Here is a 23,643-nt window from a genome sequence, read left to right as displayed (position 1 = left end):
TCAGCACAATAACCCCACAGCAATGTGGCTCTAATGGGTACGGTTGCTTGGATTAGGATGTGATTTTTAATTTTAACTGAGCAGCTCCTGAGGCACAGCACCTCCAGCAGGGGCTGCGTGATGAGTGATGACAAGGTTTTTATGCTGCCATTATGTATTTTCATTTTGTGTGCAGGAATCAGGGATAAAATTTTCCTTTTTGTGCAGGAATCGGGGATAAACTCCGCTCCAACCCCACCGGACATGCCAAAGCAGCAGAGACCTGGGAGCCTGCCTGGGCAGGGCTGGAGGCAAAGCCAAGGCGATCCTTGCTCTTCTTCCAGTTGGGATGCTGCAGAACATGGATCTCTGACTGTCACCATCCTCAAAGGTCCAGCGATCAGAGGATTGTGCGTTAGAGAACAAAATGTCCATTGCCGCTAAAAGGAAAAAACAATGACCGTGACAGTGTTTAACCAGAATGTAAATACAGCTGAATTATGGATGTAGAAGTGCGAAACCGTGGAGAAAGATGATAATGGAATTATATATCAATGCTCAGCGCAACTGTAAAAACTAATGTTTTATACATGTGTAACGTTAAATTAATTCATTCCAGTTCTTTCAGGCGAAGGTACATTAACTGCTCCATCTCGGCATAATCATATTACCCCAACAGCCTCTATGGATGTCATACTTCCAGGGTGGTAATCACCCTTTGATTAATTACAGGGAATTTAGAGGCATTACAGCAATTCCTTTCCCCTTGTCCCTCCAGGCTGACCTGCACCAGCCCACCCTCCACATCGCTGCCCGAGCATCCTCTCAGGCTGCACCCGGCGGGTGCTTCCGAAGCTCAGTGCTTGGCCATGAACATCATGCCTGGACAGACTTTGTTCCCCTGCAAGCTCACGCGGTGGGAAGGACACAAAAACTTCCAGGATCTCAGTCCCAGGCTTTGGAAGAAGTCTAAACGTAGGTGTTAAGGTGCCCTTTTCTTCGCAGAATTAGGCAGGGAATGCAAACCGCCCTCGGATGGCTCCTGGTGATGGCAGGGTTGTCCTTGGTGGTGTCACTGCAAACCACAGGTTATTCTCTGTCCCTCTGGGTGATGGAGGGGCTGTGAACAGCACCTGGCCCTTCTAACAGAAAAGGCTCTGACAGCTGAGTCCTTCAACCAAGGCAGGAGAACCCCTCCCACCAGCACATACCAGTTGTGGTGGTGGTGACACCTCCAAAGGGTTGTGAGATGCCTACAGCACAGATGCTCCTCCTGCAAGCATCCTTCGTGGTGATTTTGACTCCTCCTGTCACAACACCGGTCACTTGGTGCCTTTGTCTTCATCCCTGGAAGGGTTCAAGGCCAGGCTGGATGAGGCTTTGGGCAACCTGGGCTGGTGGGAGGGGTCCCTGCCCATGGCAGGGGGTGGCACTGGGTGGGCTTTAAGGTCCATTCCCACCCAAACCATTCTGGGATTCTATGATCCCTGCTTCTCCCTCCCCAGGTTTTGTTGCTGGCACACCAGATCCTCCGTCTCCCAACCGAGCCGTTTTTTTGGTGTTCCCGATTAAAAACCACTTACCAGGCTAGAGCCAACTCCGTGGGTGGCTGCAGCTTTCTGATGGAGGGCTGATGTGCATGGGGTGTCTCCTTGGGATCGTCTCACGGGGGAGCAATCCTGCTGCTTGGGTGCAGAGCCACAGCCCGCTGTCACCGCAGCCCGCTGTCACTGCAGCTGGTTGCCACCGCAGCTCGCTGTCACCGCAGCCCTCCATCGCTCCTACAGCCACCACAGCTCCTGCGCCCCGAGAAGGGCATTCATGAGCCCTACTTGGAACAGCAAGAGACATCTCAGGCAATAGATTTTAACAGTGACTTAAAATAAAAAATAAAATGAAATGCACAAGTACTTATGTAACTGAGCTTTATTTAGAATCTTTGAAGTCATAAAATCTCTCATTTTTACTGATATACGTAAACAGACAATCAGGAGGTTTAATTGCTTTTTCCCTTGCACAGAAATAAGTTTTAAACAAACCAGAGCACCTCAACCCAGACAAACATAATGCAAATTTAATTATCTAACTTGGTCCTGTACATACAGCACACGCTTCTCCGCGTGGTCACTGCTTTATCAATTAGTTGCAATATAATTTTTGGCAGTAATATATTCAACACACAAAGTGCAAATTACAAGAAGCAGAAAATGTTCTCTTCTCATTCTGAGCAATGAGACGTGCAAAATATCTCAGCCCATAAATTGTATTCTTTATGTATATGAACAGTATGTGCATACTAGGCTAATAAATAGCCGTGTAAAACTTTGGAGATTAAATGTGGCAGCATCTTAAAGTAGGAAAGCAACGGTTCTAAAAACATAATGAGACAGAGGAACCATTACATTTTTTTCCATAAATTCTCTACAATATTTCTGAGGGTCCCTCTTCACATTTCACCCCCCTGCCTTTAACTTTGGCGTACTGTGGATACTTGTGCAACCAAAGGCAGTTTGTTAAAAATTCTCCAATTTGCTACGTCTGGACGTATTTCTGTGCATTCTACAGTCAAGGTTCTGCTAACACAACACTTGGCAAATCAAATAGTACAGTGGGAACCCACTGAAAACGTGAAGTCTCTTCCAGGCACTACGAACGGAATACCCACTAACGGTTCCAGAAGGCTAAATGCACTTTGTGATTACCTACAGTTACAGAAAACTTTTCAATGAAATAAGGAAAAACCATTTAAATGAGAGCTAATCCCGGCTTGCATGTCTCAATATAGTCCATCTCACTTCGTACCTGTTCATTTATATAAAATGGGGAAATACCCACTCGAGCTAAAACATACTGACCGCAGCGCTTTTAACACAGTCCCAGTTATTCCCGATTTTGAATCCTCTTTCCATTTAATTCCAGGGCTTTTTTCACATCAAACCAGCAGCCAATTCTGACCCCTGCTCCCCTTTCATTTCTCCCAGCTCCATCATCATTAGAAATGACACCAAACGGTCCAAATCAGACTGGGCTGCTTCCTCTAAGACCCTACTGTTCCCGGGGATAGGAAGATTAAGCCACAACGACTCGCATTGCCATTAATCTCCCTGCCAAACTCATTTGCTAAATCACCAAGGCCACGGTCATATAACCACTGCAGCAATGGCTGCGACACGTAACGGAGTTGCTAATTTTTGGCTAAATGTTCCTGCAGCCCATGCACAGAGCAGGACAGGCCTTGGGAAGGCTCCTCCTGGGCTCTCTCCTGGTTTATTAAACAAAAAAAAAAATGGTTAGGGCTTGGACTGAGCCCTGGGGAGGACGGGCACGGCAGCCAGCCCTGGGAGGAATCATCCCAAACCGCCGTCGTCTCACCGCTGCCCGGCATTATCTGGTATTATCCCAAATGGAGCTCCAGCAGCCCCGAAGAAAGAAGCATCCTCTGTGATCCGTGAAAGCCTCTTCCTGCACTATCTGATCCTGGGGAGGCTCCTGGAAACGCAAAAGGGTTTGCTGGTTTGGACTGAATTTCATCCAGCCTTCAAGACAAGGTGCGGAGGGACTGCTCACCATCGTTACTAGAATTACAGGATCACATCGCCGAAGCAAAGTTTTGTCTTCATTAAAGTTTCAGGATGAACAATTACGCTGCAGCTTGGCACAACAACAACTGCCTTTGTGTGCAACATGCCTGGCATATATCAGCACGTTCCTTCTTCTTTAAAAACATAATTAGAATCGCACGAGATAGGTGGTTGTTGTTTTTCACGCTGCCTAAATATCTGAAAAGGCTCGAACGTTTTAAAAGCTTAAAAAAAAAAAGAGACTTCCCTCTCCCCTAGTTTATTTTTCACGCTAAAGGCTGCAAATTGACACATCACAGTAATTACCTCTGACGAACTTCCATAGACCTACCCAAAGAGATAAACATGAGAAGTTCACATTTGACTATCAGACTTACTGTGCCGAGCACAAATAATTTCCCAGAGGAGAATTTGATATTTCATCATTTGGAACAGTGGTAATTTAATTACATTGCTAATGTTTTCTGGCATACTTGAAAGGACAATTAGCATAAGTAAATCATGAGTGAGATGACAAGTCACTCGGCATTTATTTCTGCTCATCAGATGAGATCAGTTGCTGATCTAAATTCTCTTTTGTGTGCGAACTGATTCCAGGTTCAGCGGTTGTAACAGGGGTTCAGACTAGTGGGGATAAACCCATGTATAAATAGAGGAAAATGGATACTGTTCTTTGAAGTTTCTTAATTAAACCTGTCCAGAGAAACCTCAAAAGCCACCAGAAGAAGGGGAAGGCGGGGGGAAAGGCTGATAAATGGGGAAGGCTAAATGAAGCTGGAGATGCTCACTACCCCTTTCTGGCAACGGGGCGAGCACGGATTCATTTTTGCCAGGGTTTGCTTTACATCCCGCTCAGGCTGAACAGGATTATTATAGCTCTACTGATGTTCTAAAATAATTGTATTTATCTCCGCGAAGAGCAATGACATTCACGATAACACCGTTAACGTTACGGTTCCTTTCTGGCGCTTCAGGATGGCTACAGCTTGCTCGTGAGTCACACCTTCCAAAGCTTCCCCGTTAACCGCGATGATCTGATCGCCGCGCTTCAGCCTGCCGTCGTCCGCAGCTGCTCCCTGCAAACGGCAAAGCCAGGCGTTAGCCGCTGCCTCCACCGAGCCCTCCCACCTCCCTCCGTGCTGATGGGTGAAAGGAGGAGGGATGCAGCACTGGAAATCCCACCATCCCTGGGCGGGGAGCACTGGAAATGACAGCGCTGGGGTGGCCCCGAGGGCTCACCCATCGCCTGGCGCTCGCCCCGCTGACTCAACCCGGCCAGGTGATACACCCCTGGGAAGAGGAGAATGGGCTCATCCCCCAAAAACTGCAGAGTAAAGGCTGGTTCTGGCTTTGATGATCATGGAGAGACTTGTTAAAGCAGAGCTCACGCAGCCCCACAGCCCGGGCACTGCCCTAGCCCCGGACGGAGCTGGGCTCGGCTGGAGAAGCTCCCGCAGAGCTTCAGGAATGGCTGTGCTCCTCCGGAGGGCTCAGGGCAGCTCTTTTGTCTAAATCCTGAGCCCTGCCCTGCCCAGAGGTCGGCTCACGGTGCCTGTTTCTGTTCCACAGCCCCACCAGTGACCGCAGTGTGTTCTAGCTTCCATTTCGGGTTTCTCAGCTGCACTCACATCTAGACACCTGTAGATCGAAGCATCAGTTAAAAGACACAGTATCTTCCCATGTTAATAATTGAAAATTGTTAAAAAAAAATAGACATTTGTGTTTTGAGCCCTGGAATTGCAGAAGCAGAGGAGATACGGCTTCTACTCCACCGTCAGACAAAGTTTTTTTTAATTATGTCCCAGACCCTGCCAGAAGTGCTGACACAGCGAGTAGGCACAGGACAAGCAACTGTGTGTGACCGACTTCAAAGTTACTTTACAGAAAGTATCCCTAATTCTAAACTACATAACTATTATTACTTGTTTTCCAGCTGAAGCTCAGCCCCAAAGATGCAGCATCTCTGCAACTGCCTCCTCTCCCGTGCAGGGGGAAAAGTGACGCCTCCATGCCTCTTGGAAGGCTCTTGGAGATTCACAGATATAAAACTGCCTTATAAATATTTTAATGTATCAAACCAAGTCTCACAAGTACACAGAGCAATTTTGCTGAGATAAAGTATCTCGTTTCAGCCATCAGTAAGATGACATACGAGCTGAGAAGCCGGCTGTGAGTTCTGAGTCCACTTACTCACATCAATGTACTTCGACAGTACATTCTGCTTCCTACTACATAATATATTATCCAAGCTAAATCTTAGGTTTATTTTTAAAGATAATATAGAAAAAGGGAGAAAACAAATGGAAAAAAAAAAAGATACCTTGGCAAATATAGTCTTGACATAAATGGGCAGGTCTCCATGGGGACTTCCATACCCCCCCACAATACTAAATCCCAGTCCATCAGAGCCTTTCTCCAAAGTAATCATCTTAGGCTGAGGTGCTCTGGAAACACAATAAACATCACTTAGAACAGCAATGTTTCTCATACAGTCACAAACCAGGACTCTTGTCCTTGCACCGAAACACACCCCTGCGCAGCCCGGAGGTCAAAGTCTTTTCTGTGTACTTCAGCTCCTCGCTTTGACAATACTGATTTTTATAAGAACTCAACATGAGCACTTATCTCTGAGGCAGAAGCGAGACTCCCCTGATCTGCAGTCGCTGCATGTACGCAAAGGAGAGTTTGCTTTCCTCTCGGCCACGTTGTCATCTTCAGTCTCTCTAAGTGGCAGCTGCACCCATTTCCATACAACATCATTTTATTTTACGACTTCAGAGGAATGGAACCCTCTAAGTGGCAGCTGCACCCATTTCCATACAACACCATTTTATTTTATGACTTCAGAGGAATGAATCTAACAGGGTGCAGCCACTTGGGATATAGTCTCATCTCTTCAAAAGCCTCTATCTGACCTTCATCCCCGTGCCCCGTAGCCCTGAGAGCCCCTCAGCGCATCACTTAACCCCCAACTGCTCTTTTACTGTTTGCATTGAGTGGCAGCTGCACCCATTTCCATACAACACCATTTTATTTTATGACTTCAGAGGAATGAATCTAACAGGGTGCAGCCACTTGGGATATAGTCTCATCTCTTCAAAAGCCTCTATCTGACCTTCATCCCCGTGCCCCGTAGCCCTGAGAGCCCCTCAGCGCATCACTTAACCCCCAACTGCTCTTTTACTGTTTGCATTGAGGAGAAAAAAGATTTTTGGTGGAATTTAGACCACTCACAGCTATAGATCCATCTCAAATTTGAAAAAGTAATTTCTCCATATCCAGAAGGAATTCTTGTGGACAGGAGCTGTTTGGCATCTTCCTCCTCTATCAAGGTGCAGCCCACGGTGACTGCTATCTATCCATTTCTTCAGGACAGAACGAACGCATACGCTTACCTAACTCTGCTTCATATTTTCACATTCTAATTTCCTTACTATTTGGATATGAAAAGAGAATACAAATCCTTTTGCAAAGTAAGCAGTTCTCCTTTGAGAGCAGCAATAAAACCAGTATCTCCCGTTGTAAGACTAAAGAATGCAGCAGCAAAAGCTTCACTTTCATACTAAAAACCCCCCGAGGTAGGGCAGCAAGTTGCATTTCAGCATCTTAAAATAAATATAATGAATCAAAGAATGAAAATGAAGAACATAATGAAGCTAATGAACCAAAATGAAGATGAAATGAATTTCACAATGGTAACTGGAATGCTATAAGCTGCCTTCAAGAGCACACGATGGAGGACGATGCATGGCCATGGGAGAGCTAGAGCTCTGACTTCCATCACCATACAGAGGAAAAATTTTTAGTCAGACTTTTTCAAACTGTAAAGCTAAAAAGATTCAAAAGACAAAGTTCTGGGACATGTTCTGAAACATTTCTCTCTGATACCAGGCTTTTAAACACCTCCTGCACTAGTCTGCCAACGCCAAATTATTTCACATTGCTCCTTTGAGGCAAGGAAGCTTGGAGAAGGTCACAGATCCCCTTTTAAAGGTGATGGAAAATTAGAGAGAAAAGCAATGGGAGAGACCTCCTTCACCAGCCTGGGCTTTTCCCTTGCATGGGGCACAGAAATCCACCTCAGTTTTGCAGCCAAGTACGAACTTACTCGGGATCTTCAGAAGGATGCTCAGAAGCAGCGCTGAGGTTGCACCCCGCAGACATGCTCTCCAGCTGGGTCGCGATGGCACCGATGTTGGTATCAGCCACAACCTAAGCAGAAGGACGCAATGAAGTACCGTGTGTGTTCACTGTGTACCAAAGACATCTTGGGTAATTACGTAGAAAAGAGCTGACACATTAGGAAAATCAGTCGTTGACTTTTTTTTCAAGCCCATTTCAAACACAAGTCTTCCTCTCTTAAATTTCCTGCTAATTCAGTGCTTTCAAATAATGGAGTTTAAGAGTAGCCACCTTTCTGGAGGTTAAAAGCTTTCTCTTGCTTTGACATGACCATCACTCAGATGCTGAGCAGAGGGGAACAGTCCTTCTGGACAATCCAGAGAAAGAGGGGACTTTGGCGAGGCAATAGGGTACATCTCGGGGTCAACACAAGGTGGCCAGGGTTGGGCTTGAAAGTAAAGGTCTCCCACAGAGAGCAGCTTAGCCTCTAGTAAAACACAGAGATCCAAGGGGCTATCGGATTACTGGGCAAAGGTCCTCAAATACCTCCAACTGGTTTGTTTGCTGAGCAGGGAAGAAATTAATCCTCGGTTCCAACTTTTCTGCAATTTCCAGCATGACTCTAACAAACTGGGTTCTTAAACTTCCCAGTTCTGGCTCCTGCATGGTTCTGAAACCATCACAAACTACCAACACACAACAGAGTTAATGACATTTTGACAACTTGTGCAGCAGCAAACATGCTCAGGCTTTTTACAGCAACCATACCAGTGTTGTACAGGCTAGTCTTGAGTCTATGGCCATCTTGAGAAAACACTTACTTCAACGCTGAGGTCTGGGGTTTGCCATTCCCAGGGTTTACCCTCATAAGGATAAAAGCCTGTAGCTCCCAGTGGGATTTACTAAACACCAAGTGTCAATGCCCACCCCAGCTTTTTTTTTTTTTTTTTTTTTAAACCTTTTATTGCATGCTAATTTTCTGTTCTTTGCTTTCTTTTCCTGGAAAAAATTTGAGGAAACCACTACAAAGTATTTTGGATTTTAAGTATTCAGAGCTGAACGGGCATCAGTTTCCCAACAACGACGTGCCATGGCTATCCTGTAACTCCATCTCCTTCTGACGAGATATTCTTCTCTGCCTGGCGTTTGCTGTACAGCACAGGATTTTGTCTCAGAGGCAGTGAGAAATAAGTATATTTCTTATAATATATATTTGTAAGCATATTTTCAATATTTCCTCTAGCTACCTATGATCTTATTTTATCAGAATTAACAAGTACTTTTTCCACTCCTTGCTGTGACCGTGGCTTAAGGGAAATGTACCTTTTCAGGAGAAAAAAAAAATCCATTATATAAATCCCCTGTTTTAAATGAATGCTCCCAATTCTTCCGCAACGATATTTCCCTCTTTCTAATCACTTGGAGCCAAGAGAGTGGTAGCGTTTCCTGGGAAGGAAGATTAGTTCTCATGCAAATTCTGCATCCCAGGACTCAGGTTCTCGGATGCCCTGAATGAAGGGGTCCGGCAGACAAGATCGCTGCACCTGGCTCAGCCAGCAAAGACACGGTCAAGTTTTCCTTCCCATTGCAGTAGGGGAAGGAGTGCCAGCCAGCAGTTGTCATATTTTGTTGTAAAATAAAGCGAGGGCAAAATAAATCTATATTCAAAAATCTTCAGTTGGCAGTAAAAACGTATCAGAGTTCAACAACCTTGTAAAAAAGCTTCCCCTTATCTCATTACTACACCTGCAGAAAAGAAATTAAATTAAAGCAAAGCATCAAAACAGCCGAAAGGGATGATTGTTCCCCTGAGAGCCTAATCTCCCATTTGCAAACAGCATTTGCAAACTCCTTTAGCATCCTTCCCAGGACATACGGAGATAATAAGCCTTTCCACACCACTGAACGCAATTATCTGACCTTTCAGAGCAGTTTGCCATGAAGTGGTCTAACCTGATAATAAACAGAATTACTTAATGACACATCAGTCATGATTATCACAGCGATAGGATTATTCCATTTAGATTGTTTTAATAATAATAATAATAATAAAAGCAATCTGGTGATTGAGAAGTACCTGTGGTTAGCGTGTAAGGTAACGGCACAGCCACGCTTGCGGCAGGGCTTGACGCTAAATCCAACATCCCACCTTCACATAACAGATTTTTAATAAAGGAAAATAGACTCTACTCTGTCAGAATAAACCCGGATCATCTGTTAAAAGTATTAAGCCCATTTTAAGCTTGAATGTGGAGGAAAACCCGTCAACTGCCAAACCCAAAGATGTTTCTAGAAGAACCTCTGTGTTTACGCGAGCGGCCAGCTGACAGCGGGCTTCATCGGGAATATTTTCAAAGGTGGGATGAGGTGGGATACGCTGTGTTACAGCTCTCAAGATTAACAATTTTGGGTTCTGCAGCAAGCTTTCATTTTCTGTTCACGGAATACAGTTGACATGACAAGTGAAATTACTCAACGTTAGTAATGATACGAGAACTAGAATTTAACAGCAAACCCTCCGCTGGTGTATATCCGTGTGTTTCCTTTGACTTCAATGGAACTACACAAACCCACCATCTTGCTCTGCAACTGCCTCATCCCTCACCAGGTCAGCAGCTCACGGACACACAAAAGAAAGAATAAGCAAGTCTAAACCCAAGTTTATTATAGTTTAATTTCTTTTTTTTTTTGTTCCTTCCCAGATTTACTTGCGGGGTGAAGGGAGGTGCATTTAATTTTTTTTTTTTTTTTGTTCTTCCCCCCCCCCCCCATTTTTACAGTCACATTTATGTTGTAACGCCAGCAAGAAGCTTGCAAAAATCTCTCAAGATGTGTTCCAAGCCAAAATGCTGTGATGATAAAGAAAAGTAGAGTAGATTTTAGGGGTACGTCTTCAGCTTGTTTTCCAATTGTTACAACAATTCTGCAAACGAGCAGTATTTCGAATTCTCTCTGGCAAGTATTTTTCCCATTTCTTTGTGTAAACATAAAAATACACTAAAAACGACAATACTGGTGAGCAGCAATCAGCACCAGAGTGGCAGAACACGTCTTCCTTTCAGCTAGTGTATAAACGCGGCACTGATAACGCTGTTTTCTCTCTCGAGTGTTATTATTCATTACCTGTAGAATAATAAATTCTAGGCAGGACCATCTTAATGATGATGCTATCGTTTTTCCTAAATGCTGCTAGCTTTTCTTTCTTCTCTCCTTTTCAGGAACAAGGAAATGAGCACTCTGGACAGCCTGGTCACAGCCTAGCTACGTGCATGCACACACACACACACGTAATTTCTTGTACCTAGTCGACTTCAAATTCAAAAAAACCCCAACTTGCAAGCTTGTTGATTTATCATGTGTAGCAACAAGTTATTTTGTTTTCTTTGTTACGCTTTTATAAAATCATGCTCACAGCCTGTATGAGTGCCAATAAAGAATTTTTGAATGAAAATTATTTCTTGCTTTCATTCTGTGTAATTGCCATCAGCAAGCACCCTGCAATTCTGTGATGCCTTGTGCCAGTGATGCTTAGGGATTTTTTTTTTTCCCCTGAATGCCATTTATCTACCCTCATGCAGCTGCATGTTCAATTTATCACCATACCTGCAGGATAATGCTCCCATAAGCATTCTTTAGTAGATTAACTGCATCTGCATGAGACAGCCCATCCAAAAGTTGCCCATTAATACTGACAATCCGATCTCCAACCTGAAAGTACAACAGTAATGGAAAATTACTAGCATTAGGGAAAATTAAAATTAAGAACGCTTAAAATTCCTCGTGAACTTGGCACTGCACAGTCATGCTTCTCTTTTGCAGGATCCCTTTTGTGAGAATTCTGCATTGCTAGTGATCATTTACCATTTTTCAGAGCAAGCACAATACAGTTTTTTTTTTTAAATAACAATGCCATCAGAGAAACAACGATGGGTTGTATTTTACTATTTCCACGTGCAAGCAGAGCGAGCTTTTCACTGCTGTCCTCCCATCCAGAAAGGATTCATTTGTGTCCATATGTGCAGACAAGTTCATATTCTTACAGACTATGTATGCACATGCTGAACGCAATGTAGAGAAGCAGGCACTTCTGATAGTAATCTCATTAACCTAGATGATTTCTTCTTCTTATACATAAAAATGATCTTGACCCTGGCACTTAGTGCTATTGTGTAATTCTATTAGAGACACGGCAGGAACGTAGCAGCGCGTACTAACAAATCTCATGGGCCAGAGCAATCCCATGGATCTGCATAATAAGTTCTTTTCAATATTAATGATGCCTTGAAACTCTCTCTTTTGACTAGAACATTTTCACCGTGGTCATTCCTGGAAACCCACATATCCTGTGGGTCTGATAGAAGTGCTTTATTTTGGCATTTCTTTATAAGGTCGTGAAGATCAAACAACTTCTGATCTACTTTCTACCTGGTCTGAGCTCTCACTGATGCCCAATTTGCAGCCCCCAAAACGCCTGTGGTCTCCAGAGGGTTTGGTGCTGCCCTCCCTGGGTCTGGATGAACATATACCTTCAAAGACCCCTGCAAACGCATTTATCTTCTTCCTCTTAATATCACTTTTCCATTGCCATTATCCCAAGATGCAACATAATCAAAAAGGGAAGAGAAGGGCAGGCTTGGGGTTTTTTGTTTGTTTGTTGTTGGTTTTTAAGAGGCAGAATAGTCTATGAGATATTATCAAAGTGACGGCACATACAGAAGTGCTTGAGGCTCCCTCTCCGCGGCACTCATGGCAGATGAAATACTGTGAGGACCCCTCTACTCACTCTGAGTCTTTGGGTACGTGCGGCCACGCCACTGGCTTGAATCATAGCAATGAAGATGGGAATATCTCCTAATGGACTGCCCTTTCCACCTGCTATACTGATACCGAGTGCATCATTTGGTCCCTAAAACAAAACCAGAAAACCACAACGTTTGCAACTGGAGCAACTTGTAGAGGTCAGTGTCCAGGGTACGGCGATAACTGACTCATTCCATTTACGGAACAGGGAGAAACACACATCCTCACACATGCAGGTCCCGTTACACAGGCAGGCATGCAACAACTTACTGCAAACATAAACAATGCAATTTTACTTCTGAGAAACACTAAAAAAATTAACAACTTCAGTTAAAGGTGTCAGCTGTTTGATAGAAAATAATTCACTGACCCTTGTTATCTCCACAGTCCTGGGGCCCGTATCTGCTCCTCCTAATAAAGAAACAAACAATTAGCTTCTGTAATTAAGAGATAATATAATTAAGAGATAACACTGTCAGGTGACAATGGTCCCTCGCTGCCTAGTCAGAGTTATCACCAAGCAGAAGCCGAGCCTTCCTGTGCCAAACCGGGCAGCGCTGCTCACGCGAGGACGGGATTTCTGCTTCACCCACTGCTGAATGCGGATGAAATCACTCCGGCTGACGGATGCCACCGTGACGCCCATCGCAGCCGCTGCTCACCACAGTCTATTGAATAGCAGCCCGAAGAAAAGCCCTATTGTGCATTTCACTCCATTAAACGCTGGCTGATTACTCATAAATTACAGAGTCCCCACCACAAAGGGTAGGGTCTGAGACTGCTGAGGTTCCATTGATTTCCTCTTCTAATTTGGACTGTATTAGTAAATACTAGACAGCCAGGAGGTCTGGCTGGCATATATGTAGCCACAGGACATTTAAAAGTACTCACAACTGCAAAAGAAAAAGAAAAAAAAAAGGACACTTCAAAGGAACCATTTGGACTAAACAGCCTAAAAGCTGACGGTGGAGTCAGGTCTCAGGCTCTGCTACACCAGCCCCTAATTCTATCAGCATTAATTTTTAAGAACCTTTTAGAAGGTAGGAAGAATCAGTCTCTTTCAAAAGTTAACAATTCTTAGTAACACAGATCAGTGTTTCTCACTGCCACGCACATGTGCTTGTGCATATATTTGCTACGAGTACCCAAAGCAGGATTGCCGAGGAAAGCTGCCCAAAAAGCCGCGTGCCTCCTCCCGTGCACACAAACCGGCAGAAGAAACATCTTCGACTTCTGCCCACGGTCCGACGCGAGCAAAGGTGCCCAGCTCCTGACACAGGTCACAGCGCACAGAGGCGCAGGCTCTCCACGAGCTACTGCAGGGTTTGGGTTTAGCACTTCCTAAATCTGCAAATTGCAAACGGGGCATTGTGACTCTCCTACTACAAAACACCCCTTTATACACTCAAGAGCAACAAAGATATAAATGAAGTGGTGGCAGCTTTATTCCCTGAGAAAAGCGTTTCTAATGTGAGAACTTTGCCTGTGCTAAGCCTCCGACAAGGGCATCGGGGAATAGCAGGGCGCGGGAATTCTGCACTGAAAATAGAGGAGCCATTACTCTGCTGGTAGACATAAAAATAATGTAATCTGCTGGAAAGTGTTCGGCTCCTAAAATATCGGTGGTACGTCTTCAGGGAGGCTGAGTAGGAAAACCAGATTCAAGCGTTCAGTTTTGCTTTGAAACCAGCACAATAAATATAAAGCAAGTAACACGCAGCTATTCTGACAGCTGCCCGGAGTATACCTGAGTTCCTCTGAGACACGTCTGCTGAAGATCTTTTTGTGCTGACAAAGTTCTGTAAGGTAGTGAGGACCGGAGCAAGCGCAGGGTGGAAGTGGCTGTGGATGTTCTGTTGGTTCGCCTGAAAAATAAATCAAGACTTGTGAGTCAAGCCCGAACATTAACTTTGTGTTAACCCAAACCAATTCCTGCAGCATCCAGGCGCAGCTGTGCTCTGTGCCAACCACACTGGAAATACCACATCAGCTATGCAAGCTGCAAACCCCTCCAAAACTCCATTTCCAAAGGAGGAACCCGGGGACACTGCTCTTTGCTCCGTTACGTGCTCACCTAACACGTAGGTTGCTCAGGTGTGCTCTAGAGGTCCTAAGGAAGCGGGATTAATCCCCTCCTCCGCTTATTCCCAGCGTGTCTCCGAACTGGAGGAGAAGGGGAGGTGACGGATGCTGATAAAACTCGGGGACACTTTCCCCACGATGCGCCTGCGGGCACTTCGCCTGCGATGAGTGTGCGCAAGGCACCAGCCAGACCCGTAACAGCTCCACGGTGGGGATAACGTCGACACCCCTCTTCTCACACACCAGGAATCTACAGGCTTTGGTCCTTTAGCTGAATGTATTGTCCCATTAACGGACCCTGCTCTGATTTCCAGAATAACCTCCCAGGTGACAAAGCCTCCAACGAGAGCTGCTCATGCACGTTACCCACTCTTGGCCATCTATTCCCAGCCCTCCTTTCCCCAATTTCCAAATCTGCCTTTATCTCTGCACTCTGCCCCTCGAGGAAACATCGCTATCAACGTAGGAAATGTGTCTGAACAACAGGTTTCACCGAAGGCCAGACCTTTTCAACTATGCCGCCTTACACAAAGCAAAGACCTGGTCTCTACTCCTCCGCCCGCAGCCCAGCTTTCTCCCTCCGAACGCATTCGCGGCGAGTCCAAAGCTCTGGCAGCGTTTATCCGAATGGACCAGCGCGCAGCTGTCGGTGACGAACAACAGGCCGAGCACAATTTCCACCTCCAGTTGCCAATTCGTGGGTCAGTTCACATAATTTGCAATGAGCGTGAAAGAAATCGCCGTCCCGCGCGACGAGGTTTATATTTCTACCCTTAAAGGTATGCGACGGACCGAGAAAAAAAGCCAAGCGAGGACAAAAGTTCTGGATGCTCTCGGCCAGCAGCTTCTCAAACATCGCGCGCAGTTGTGCAAATCATTCAAGCCGATTTGCCGTATTATCTGCCAAGATTTTTATAACTCTTGGAACGGTTTTGCTGAGAAACATTTACTCTGTTTTGAAAATCACCGAGTCGCTGAGGAGCAGCGAGATGAAGGCTCTCAAGTGACTCTGCGTTAAGAACAGCAGTGAAGGTTTCTTGTATTAAAAGAAATGCAGAAATTGCCAAAAGCTTTGCTACAAAGAAAGGGGGATGACGCTGTTTGACCTGATTTTCTACATAGACTCACGGTAGATGAGTGTTTTGCTTCCCTTTCGGCTCTGAGTTTTACACGGTAAAACTGGGTGGATAATTTTTAATTGTCACTTTTTGATCACATTGCTCTTGCTTGGGATAGCTGTTGATACAATGACCAAAAAAAAAAGTAATACTCAAGACTGCCTTTACTTAAAGCCATCAGTATGGTTTTCCTCTGTTATTCCATTTCTCCTCGCCCGCTGCATGCAGTGCAGATGTTTCTCCGATGATATTCAGTCCGTATTTTTAAAGCCGGGCTCAGCCCAGCTGTTCCCGCACGGACACGGGCTCTTTAGCCCTTCCTGACACCTCTCACACGGACAGCACACCAGATCACCACCGGCCCTTAAAAAGTTAAGAAATCACGGCACATGACGATGATTTTGGCACCTTTTTTGGGCTGTTCATGCACAACATCAAGGACAAGCCTCCCCTCTTACCGGCCTCCTTTTTTTTTCCTGCTTTAACTGATGTCTCCGCCAAGCCTCCTGTTTCCAAACCCAAGCCCTTCTTTTAGCATTTTGGTGGCTGGGCTGGATCCCACCGGTGTGCAGCCCCTCCATTAGAGGGAGAGGTGTGAGCAATGTCCCCTGGGTCTCCCCCCCCAGAGAGGGGGTAAAATCCCCCATAGCAATGCTGTGAACCACAGCTTGTCTCTCTCCAGGACACCAGCAACTCAAATGTAATGGCAAAGCAGCCAGTCTTCGGAAGGAAAATCCATTAAAAAAGTTTTCTGAGTCATCTTGCCTTTTTTTTTTTCCTCCCTTGCAATACTCGGACTTTAATACTAATGGTATCAGTGTCGGAGCTGACGGAGGGGCACGGGGAGAGGGGAAAAGCCCTGTGCTGATTGAAAAGTGAATTGTTGTCCTTGCTCCAGGTGAAAAGCAAGCGGAGCAGGAAATTGCTCTGTGTTGTCTTTGAGAGCAAAGCGGCTCTCATGTGGTTCTGCCGTAAGATAGGCAAAGACACAGTTCGGTTTCATTAACTCACGTTGACGGACAAGGCAGCTGCAGAAAACACATTCAGCATTTTTTGCAGGTCTCAAAAAAATTTCTAGGCGTCATCATTTGAGAAAGATATTACACATTGTTGGTGTGTCTCAGGAAGACACTCCTCAAACAACAACCAAAAAATACATTCAATAGCTCTTCTGCTTCATCAGCATTTCAGCACGCCACTTGCTTCGCAGCTCAGCACAATTATGGTGATAAAATATTTTTGTTCCACATCCTCAGCAGTGTCTATGGAAGGACTGAGCCCCACGCGCACGCCTGTGCCCTGTCCCCGTGCCCTGCCCTTCCCAGCTCCATGTCACAGGGATGAATCCGTCACTAACCTGACTGTTCTGGGGTGTTTTCCGTGATGACAGCCACGATCCAGCTCGCAATCTCCCAAGCTCAAGATGCACAAGGCCTTGGGCACACTTGTAAAAAAAAAAAACAACAAAAAAACAAAAAAACCCCAATGTACAGCATTTAAGTAGACATCTAAAATTTCACGCTCTCCTGGAGAGAATTATGTTTATATTCAGCACCACAGCTCCGTGAAGAAAACCACAAGGAATGCTCAAAACATTAACATTTGTATTCAGACAATACAAAAAACGCCCGTCCCTGGATTTAGGTTTATCCTGAAGATTTCTCCTGGTTGCACTGGCAAACTGTAGATGGCCAATTACGCAGGAAAAATAAACAAAAAGCCCCCAACTCTTTAACAGACGTTTGCCACAAACAATACTTATGAAAAAAACCCTTCAGCGGAAAAATGCTGCAGAAAAGGGGTGAATTTAACACATATGGATTCAACTTCATCATATAACCTCGAATCACTGATTTCCAAGTCTTCCATAGGTAAACTTTCAGACAAGTACCAACCCGGAATGGAAAAAGCAAGGAAATAATCAGCCTTTGCCTTCAAGAATGGAAGAAATGGGGATGGCAGGGAAAAGCCCTTTTCTGCAGATGCAGTTTGGATAGAAACGGGTCTGCAGCATTGCTCCCAGCCGTCCTTTCGCCCTCGGTGCAGGCTGTGGGTCCTGGGAGCTGCAACAGAGGAGCTGGCACCAGGCACCCGCAGCCAGGCCATCCCCTGGCCTCTCTTCTGACCCAAGCAGCGACGTCCTTTCGAATGGGAAAAAAGCAAATTCTCCCAGACTGCACAACTTCAGGGTACAAAATCACTCCTGCAAGACAGAAAGCTGTGCAGAAATGGATCGAAGCTGCCATTTTATAGCTGCAGGTCAGGACAGCAAAGATTTGCATGACTCTCAGGTTTCAAAATATTTTTCTAACGTATGAAATACCCAGTTGCATTTGCAAATAAATGCCCGAATACTACATGTGTCTTTGTTTCCCCACTTCATACCATCCCACTTCTAAATATACTTGGAGAAGTGATTTTAAATGAATCTCCCAAAGTTATTTCAGATGAAATTCCTGCCTCGGTAATCAGCTGGAGCTGTCCTGTGTGCGTGCAAACAGCACTTCAGGATAATTAACTTGCACAGAGCCAGTAACTGCAATTCAATATCTTAAAACGTATGATACACTCACCTTAAGTATAGTGGCAACAGTCTCTTGTGAGGCATTCCTCATATCCTCTCCATTTACAGACAAAATTTGATCTCCTTGAATTAATCTCCCATCTAGGTCTGCAGCTCCTCCTTTAACAATGTCAGAGATAAACACGCCACTTCCATTTCTAACAATGCAAGAAGCATACGGCTAATTACACAATCCAATATTCTTGGGGAGACCCATTTCCATTACTTGCATTTAAGAGACATTAACAGAAACCTGTGAGCAGAGGAAGGACTCATTTTACATCCCATTCAACTGTTTGAGTGCAAAAAAAATCTGAGTTTTAAAGCCAAGGCATGTTTTGCTACATTTAATGCTGTCTTTCCTCTTGCACCATTAGTTCTGACGATATGATCCACAAAGATTCATGAAAAATACCACCTGTATGAATAAAAAGCCAAGGATTGGTCTAAGATGGAGTTAAACTATGTGTCTGATAGGAATTCTACAGCCTTAGATTTTTTTTTCTCTATTCCCCTCAAGGTTCAGCTCCATTTCTTTTCTAGAAGCCTGGAGGCCCCCAACAGCAGAGCAGGGAGAAGGGTGCAGAAAAGATGTTCAGAGTTTGCACCGGAGTTATGCACAGCAGCAAACCCAGCTTGGCGGCTGTCCGCCTGCAGCGAGGCAGTCCCCTCCGTGCTGTCCCCTCCGTGCTGTCCCCTCTGTGCTGTCCCCCTCCGTGCTGTCCCCCTCTGTGCCCCAGGACCCCTCCGTGCCAGCCCCGGCTCCTGGGGCTGCAATGCCAAGATCTGGCATTTGATATCCTTCGCTCTGAAGGATGCAACATGTCAGAACCTGGAGTATACCCCACTAGAATTTAATTGACTTCAGAAATGGGGGTACCACTAAGGTGGAAATCCCCGTAAGCGAAGCACTTCGCAATAGCACAGAAAGTTTTTGCACAGAAGCAAACGCGGGAGGGCTGGAGACTGCGATTACCATCTGTAGGGTAATTTATATAAACTAATTACCCAGCCCACAATCTGCTCACAACACCTGGGTTAAACATCGCCACTCTTGTAAAAAAAAAACTGCTGTGGAAACTTTACTGACCGTACACAGTCAGGATAATGACATGATGATTTGTAATTGGGAAAATAAATTTTTTTTGGCAATATGGAAGAGCAAACATACGACTCTCACGCACCAACACTGAAGGGGCGCTCACCAGTGTCATGCTGTAAATCTCTTCTAGCCATGAAAGATTAAATCTATCCATGCTCTGGTTTGAATGATCTAATAGCAATGGGTTAGAAGTCCATCAGCAAAAAGTCCCATTTTATCAGGCAGCTGTTCCCTACCACGGTATCTCAGGTTCTGCTCTGTGCTCACAGCACGGCTGCCTGCAGCGTTGCGTGGTCACCTTGATATTATTCAGGGTCTGGGTCTAACTCAACCTCATTTTTCACCCACATTGGTCCCTTTGAACCCAAGCAGGAGCTCGATCTAACTCACAAATCCATTTCTGAAGCCATGTGCTTGGGAACAGGAAAGTGTCTCTATTCTGAAACCAGAAAAGCCACGTCTAGGGCTCCAGCCCCGAGGCACAGCGACGACGAAGCCACCAGAACAGCGAGCTCCCGGCTCCACACGCTCCCTTGCAGCAGGGACATTTAGATACCAAATTCTGGCCCTTTCAGAGTTTTTCCTTTATTTCATATTCCATTTAATGGCCACAGTTGTTTATATGTCAAAAAGCAAAATATTTCTCATCTGCAGCGCAGTCTGACCAGAGAGATGCTCTTACCGCTTTCCAGCTATGCTGAGCCCCAGTCCTCGGCCCGTTTTCTTTTGGATATCTACATAGAAAATCTCTAAGTTTTCTTCATCTTTGTAATGCGCTTCGTCTCTATAAACCACCAACTGCACCTTCTGGGGCGTCTGGCGTAGCGCAGTGATGGCTTCTTCGTGGCTGGCGTTCCGCAGATCGATCCCGTTCACCTGAAACAATCAGCGTTTGCTTTCCAAACGACACGTATAAATGAGCTTTGCATGGCGCCCTACCCTTGCGTGACAGGACAGATTTGTCACATTGCCACCCCTTGGCACTCTAACTTAGTGCTCCTCTTTGCAGGGGGCCGAGCTCCTGGATCTCCTACGGAGCTTGAGCTCGGTGCTTTGTGCTGCTGCCTGGAGAAAATCACAATAATCACCACGTTTTGGATTTTAAGTTTTGTGGGTGTTCTTTTTAAATGCTGGAACCTCAAACTATGCTTCTTTCTAGACAAAGTGGGACGTGCTCCTTTGAGTCTCCTACATCTCTTGCTGCTCAGGTCCCTTCTCCCCCAGCTGCAACACGGCCAAGGCAAAGGCAGAAGGAATCGGAAACCTCAGCAGACAGCAACGGCAAAGCCCAGGCAGGACATGTTCAATGGTTATTTTGCTTTGTTCCAATAGATGGCACACCAGACCATTCCTGGAGCACTTGAATACATTTCTCTCATGATCACCTGAAAATGTTTTAGTGTTTCAGTAATACCAGATAGAACAAGAAGTTCTGATTGATGCTCAAGTATTAAAAAAACCCCCAAACTATCGCAACTTCAAACTTCATCTCCTAATTTTGCCAAGCCCGATCCCCAGAGACCCTTTAAGGTGTTTGCCAGTGTTCTGTTGGCAAAATAATCTTTTATTTCTGAATACCAAAAAAATATCAATGCCTAAATATTTCTGAAGTCTCTTTAGGAAGCAGCATGAGCTGTAACAATCCAACGTTAATCCGCGTACATAACGCAATAAGTTTTAAGGCAATGAAAATATTTCTCAGTATTTCCAGATGTGCAAAGTTATAATCATACTTAATTTTACATTAATTAAGCCTAATCTATAGTAATTACATGATTTTGTGCTAATTCTGTGCACATTTATTTACACACTGCCTTGGTATTCTTTTCTCAACACAGGCTTCTATGTGTGCTTTATCACACCAACCTGAAAGGAATTCAGAGTCATCTATTTGATTCATTAGCACGGCTTTTAAAAGCTGCAATAATAACAATATTATGGCACACAAACATTAGCGCTTTCCTGTTTGGCCAGCGAAGAATTAATTAACTAACCTTCCCCATTTTTATCCTCTAATTATTGTGCTCTGTTAATACACAGTTATTTATAAAACCAAAACAACATTCAGCCTTAACGCTAAAAAAAATATTTTCAGTGCAAGAGCTGTAAAGACAACTCCCCAAAGCACCCCTTGCTATTTTTCTAACCCTACACACCAAAGCCTTAATGGCCATGCTGGGAATTTGTCCTGATCTGACAGCGAGAGGCTGCAAGCAGCTGCGCCGAACCCCTGCCTGACGCAAGTTTCATTTGCAGCCCAACACTTCTCTCTTAACCCTTTCCCTCCTCCATTTCCATGCTTGTCTGCAGGAAAAACCCTACATTTACTCCCAGAAGTAACTCTGCGCATTCACCAGTTGTATGGCCCGTGGCCCGAAGGAGCCGGCGGGTCCCCGTTCCCACGGCGGTGGGCGCAGGGAGGGTTTCGGCAGGGATGCTGGCAGGGATGCTGGCAGGGATGCTGGCAGGGATGCTCGCCCCACGTTCGCCCAGCTCAGCGTTTCATTTGCAGGCGGCGCAGAGACGCTGTGGCCTCCGGATAAAAGATTAAACAGATGAATAATAGCGAGGTATTGGACATGACAGCTGAACTATGTAATGCGAGAACTGCCTTGCTCAATTAAATTTAATATATTCTCCATTTGTACCTTGAGTTTATAGGAATATATAAGGGAACAGGAATTTGCCAGGATGTTCTTAGTGATAGAAAAGAAGCTTCAAATGCAGACCCTACTCCATGATCTCCATTTCCCCTACAAGAAACCTACGGTGTGTTGAATACAAGTGCACATGACAAAGATAAAACCAAGCACCTACACAGAGAGACTGATTTACCTCCAGAATCTGATCACCGGCCCACAGCCTGCCATCCCGGGCTGCTGCCCCTTCTTCATAAACTTCATGGATCACGATGGCATCCTGCGGGAACAAGGGCTGGCGTTAATCCTCCCTCTGGAACACCCCGAAACCGGCGGCCACGACCCACCCCACGCAGCCCACTCCATGGGATAAGCAAGACTGTAACAGATTGATTTTTTTTTTTTTTTACTATTTTGGGATTTCGTAATTAAAATACAGATAGGTAGTAAAAAGGCAAAAAGGATTTTTTTCAACCACCTCAGGGTAGTCTTGTCTAGAGCTTCTCGGGCTTCCATCATTTTTATACATTGGCATCAGCAGTGTGCGAACTCAGCGTGAACTGTTGTATTAATATCATCTACTTTTTATGATATTATTTAAAACCAGATTCTTTGGAGCTATGAATATTTTTAGGGACTTGGCATAGATCTCGGCTTTAAGCAAGAGCTGAATGCCTTGTGGTAAACAGCGCTGGTTAAATCTGTAAGAAATGAAATCCAGAAGAAACGAACAATGGCAAATGTTAGTTTATTACTGAGGTTGGAAAATGTAGGCAGTGGCAGATGTAGCTTCAGGGAAGGGTTCAGTGATTTAATCTTATTGCCAGCAATAGATGTCCCCAAAGAAAAAGCATTACAAAGAACATACTGTTCTCTTGCTGCTGCTTTCCCTTTGCATTGTTCTGGTTTGTTTCTATTTTTTTTTTTTTCCCCCTGAAACAAATAGGTGAACATCCTGCTGCAGGATTGTGCAAAATGTGCTCCTCTCTCCGATGCCACCAGCAAACACCCAGAAATAGGTTCACTAAACTCTAAAACAGCTCTGGTGATTTTCAGTTAGATCCATAGATATTGGATGATCTCAGACACATCCACGCTCCAAAAACTCTACGGTTATGAAGTTCCTTCGCCCGTTTGATGTACAAGTCAAAGAAGAGGCTTTCCGCGGCGTTTGCAACAAAAGGCGGCGAGGTCAGCGGCGTGCGAGCCCCGCTGCGTGCTGCCTTCCTGCAGCAGGAGCAGGAAACCGCTGCTGGGGCAGAACAAAGTACCGTCGCGTTTTGCAAACACCGTGAGACACCACATCTCTCATCACCGCGTTAACTCCCCCCGTGTTGCGATCCGTTCCCAGTGCACACCGTGCATGTTGAACAAAAAGCAAACTCAAATGCCCTGAGGGTAAGGGTCTGATCAAGACAACACTGAGAACGTGATTCCCTTTCATTCCCACTACACCTTATTTAATGATGTGGACTTGGATCCGCAGCCGCTCCGCTGCTGCTGGAGCACAGCATCCCTGTCACCAGCCTCCTCTTTGATACAGATACACCCGCCACTGAAAAAAGCCCGGAGGATCTGAGAAACAAACGGATTACAGCTGATACAAGCATCCCAGATGGGGGAAAAAAAAGATTTCAATCTACATAAAGGAAGGCAA

General features: G+C 45.2%; 1 protein-coding gene across 1 annotated transcript; it reads right to left on the bottom strand.

Moving 5' to 3' along the window:
* Positions 1-4,168: 4,168 nt before the first annotated feature.
* LOC104464500 (inaD-like protein) lies at positions 4,169-22,266 on the bottom strand (the record flags this gene model as incomplete). The annotated part of the gene is made up of 11 exons (XM_010077226.1): positions 4,169-4,636; positions 5,881-6,004; positions 7,669-7,772; positions 11,286-11,390; positions 12,466-12,588; positions 12,853-12,884; positions 14,230-14,347; positions 17,040-17,126; positions 18,256-18,403; positions 20,030-20,223; positions 22,183-22,266. Coding segments are annotated over 11 exons (1,266 nt in total), but the record flags the coding sequence as incomplete, so codon positions are not given.
* Between the last annotated feature and the right edge of the window lie 1,377 nt (positions 22,267-23,643).

This window comes from Pterocles gutturalis, unplaced genomic scaffold (genome assembly GCF_000699245.1).
Source record: "Pterocles gutturalis isolate BGI_N339 unplaced genomic scaffold, ASM69924v1 scaffold27708, whole genome shotgun sequence".
Taxonomy (NCBI): domain Eukaryota; kingdom Metazoa; phylum Chordata; class Aves; order Pterocliformes; family Pteroclidae; genus Pterocles; species Pterocles gutturalis.
The sequence above is the reverse complement of the archived record's forward strand: the minus strand, read 5'-3'. Positions and strand labels throughout refer to the sequence as shown.